At 35.2% G+C, this 3,422-nt stretch overlaps 1 protein-coding gene across 1 annotated transcript; it reads left to right on the top strand.

Moving 5' to 3' along the window:
- The first annotated feature begins 2,233 nt into the window (after nt 1-2,233).
- Nucleotides 2,234-3,178, top strand: LOC145003125 (uncharacterized). Its single transcript, XM_078962266.1, has one exon. The coding sequence runs from the start codon at nt 2,234-2,236 to the stop codon at nt 3,176-3,178; it is 945 nt and encodes a 314-aa protein (XP_078818392.1).
- Nucleotides 3,179-3,422: the final 244 nt, after the last annotated feature.

Raw genomic sequence — 3,422 nt, forward strand, 5'->3', positions numbered from 1 at the left:
CAACAAAATAAAGTTTACGATTTTCTTGTCAAATCGTCAATTAGGACTTTACCATAAAAAAAATAAAGTTTAGTACTTTTTTTGTCAAATCGTTGAAAATATTGGGACTTTAGTGCATATATAATTTTTTTGGTTAGAAATTTAATGGTATGATACTCTTTTAAATATAAGAGTTATTGAAACATTCTTTAATAAGCTAGATCCTATTAAAATCCTTTACGTTTGCTTCATGTTAAATCGTTTTTTTAATCTCAACAAACCGACATTGAAAAAAATTGAGATAATTAACAAAGAATAAAGAACCAGAGTTGTGTTGGTTTTTTTCAGTCTCAAAAATGGAGAAATTAGAAACCTAAAAAAACGAAATTACACTGGCTTTATACAAACACAAACAACACATGCCTAGTCAAAAGTGTGTGAATATGGAGAAGGGAAAGAAGGCAATTTCGTTTTTTTCGGTTTCTTATTTCTCCATTTTTAGGGCTGCAAAAAGCCAACACAACCCTGGTTCTTTCTTTCTTTCTTTCTTTATTACCTCAAATTTTTTCAATGTCGGTTTGTTGAGATTAAAAAACGATTTAACAAGAAGCAAACGTTAAGGATTTCAATAGGATCTGACAGATTAGTGAAGGTTTCAATAACTTCTATGCTTAAAGAGTATCATACCATTAAATTTCTAACAAAAAAAACTATATATATACTAAAGTCCCAATATTTTCAACGGTTTGACAAAAAAAAGTTTTAAGCTTTATTTTATTGACAGTAAAGACCTAATTGAAGATTTGACAAGAAAGTCCTAAACTTTATTTTTTTTGACAAAAAAGTCCTAATTACCGGCTAACCGTAAAAAAGGGTAAAAGTGTCAAAAACTGCCGGTAATTTGGACTTTATTGTCAAAAAAAATAAAGTTTAAGACTTTCTTGTCAAATCGATGAAAATATTGGGACTTTACTGTGTATATCCCATCTAAATATTATCATAAAATGCAAATTATATTGTCCAACAATTTACATGTAGTGTATCAAGTTTACCTTATGATTCTTTTTCTATCAAGTTTACCTTATGATTCTTTTTCATTCATACATAATGATCCATGTCTGCATGTAGTGTATACCTGCCAGACACAAATTTACATGACACAAATTTGATAAACACAAACATGACACAAATTTAAAAATGTCATGGGTATCAAACACGTAATTAATCCGTGTGACATGTAACATGAAACAAATAGACATGTTTTAACCATGAAAACACGGATAAACACGAATTTACATAAATTTAATTCATGTGTATGTGTTTATGCATGTTTATACATTTTTATACATGTTACGTGTTACGTATTTATACATTTCGTGTGTCAACACAAATTAAATTTGTATCTATACGTGTTTAAACATGTAAATTCGTGTTTGACATGCGTAACACATGAAATACGAATTTTGAAATTTGTGTCAATACAAATAGACAGGAAACACGAATTTCTAAAACTCATACACAGAAAACTCGTGTTGTGTATCATATTGCCAGGCAAGGCTTCATCCCAAACTTTTTTACATTATCATGAAATCACTTCATGATCATCCAAAGGTTATTGAGCTTAAATAAGGGTGGGCCAAATTTCTTTCAAGACCAAAGAAGCATTACTGGTGAGTGATCAACACCAAGGCTTCATGACAAAAACTCATAAATGAATTTTAAGAAAAGAAACAATCTAATTTGCTTAATCTTTTCCCATCCTCACTCATTAATGTGTACTTATGTTTGGTAATATAAATGGAGAAACATGCCCATCTATTTCCCTTAGTCATTGAAATCCTACATCATAAGCCCTAAACAATTCCTTTCTTCATAAAAGATAGTAAATCGGCCCATAAATTGTCTCGGCTAGGTGAATTACAAGAGCATAGACATTTACAACCATGATAGAGTTATTAAAACCCAACAACTCCATGAGATTTCAATAAAGATAATATTTAATTTAATTTAAGTTTCTTGATAACTTTTATCATGTTGAGCTAGATAGATTAGATTAGCTTTATCCGTTTTCCTTTATCCATTTTCTTTTCCTATAGTTTAGGAACTTTGTATCTTTTTAATCCCATTATGGGATCTGCCGATGAGGATAGAACACAACAATTCAATACCATCAAATTTATGATGGTATCAGAGCGGTTCAAGAAATCCTAAAACACAGCAAAACAGCAAAGCAACATCACCTGTATCTTAATCGATGTCAGGCGAAAAGAAGACAGAAGGAGGAAGCTCCAGCAACCCCATCGATCACAATTCTCCCTATTATTTGCATCCATCTGACGTACCAAAACAACTACATGTCAACGACATCCTCACAGATTCCAATTATGCCGATTGGGCACAGGAGATGCAAAATTTCCTGTTTGCAAAGAACAAAATAGAGTTTGTTGATGGAACTCTTGCAAAACCAGAAAAGAGGACTCCCGAATACATGTCGTGGATGCGGTGCGATGCCATGGTGAAAGGCTGGCTCGCCACCGCAATGGAGAAAATGATACGGGATAGTGTCAAATATTCTACGACTGCCTCACAGATGTGGAAGGATTTGCACGAGAGATTTGGCAAAGAAAGCTCACCAAGGGCGTACGAATTAAGACAAAAAATATCCGCTGCTCGACAAAACAGAACGACTGTCTCAACTTACTACACCAATCTGAGGTCCTTATGGGATGAGGCGTCGTCAATCTTACCACTTCCGGTGTGCACCTGCAAGAATTGTACCTGCGAAAACGGGAAAAGGATGCTAGAGTACCAAGAAAAGGAGCGCCTTTATCAATTTCTGATGGGGCTCGACTCTGATTTCAACGTAATTAGAACCCAGATTCTAGCGACCAAACCGATTCCATCCTTGGGAGCGGTGTACCACCTGGTTGCAGAGGACGAGAGACAGAGATCTATTTCCGGTGAAAGCAGATCGGCGCCAGAGGCTGCAGCATTCAAGACCAGTCAAGGGAAAAATCCGACTTTCAATCAGAAGAACAACTGGAAGATCCAGAAAGAGAAGAAGGAGAATGATTATTGCACTCATTGTAATCGCTCAGGGCATAAACGCGATGGTTGTTTTAAACTGGTGGGCTACCCAGACTGGTGGCCCAACAAGAAGACTGAAAAGGGAAGTCCACGGTTGCATTTGCAGATATAGACTCTAGCCCAATCCCAGATTTAACAAAAGAGCAATATCAAATGTTTGTGCGCCATTTTGCAAACGACGAAAAAGAAACTCCGGTACGAAGTGCGAACATGGCAGGTAAATCAAGTAATGAAGAGGACTGGGTCATCGATTCAGGTTGTACTGAGCATATAGCTTATATTCCTAGTCTTCTTAAAAATAAAACCAACACTCCTTTTGAATCACCAGTGGTCATACCCAATGGTGATTCCATTCC

Source organism: Lactuca saligna, chromosome 6 (assembly GCF_052625555.1).
Source record: "Lactuca saligna cultivar CGN05327 chromosome 6, ASM5262555v1, whole genome shotgun sequence".
Lineage (NCBI taxonomy): Eukaryota > Viridiplantae > Streptophyta > Magnoliopsida > Asterales > Asteraceae > Lactuca > Lactuca saligna.

What these genes read in the sequence shown, in the direction of transcription:
- LOC145003125 (XM_078962266.1), top strand. Translation starts at nt 2,234, where the DNA reads ATGTCAGGCGAAAAGAAGACAGAAGGAGGAAGCTCCAGCAACCCCATC.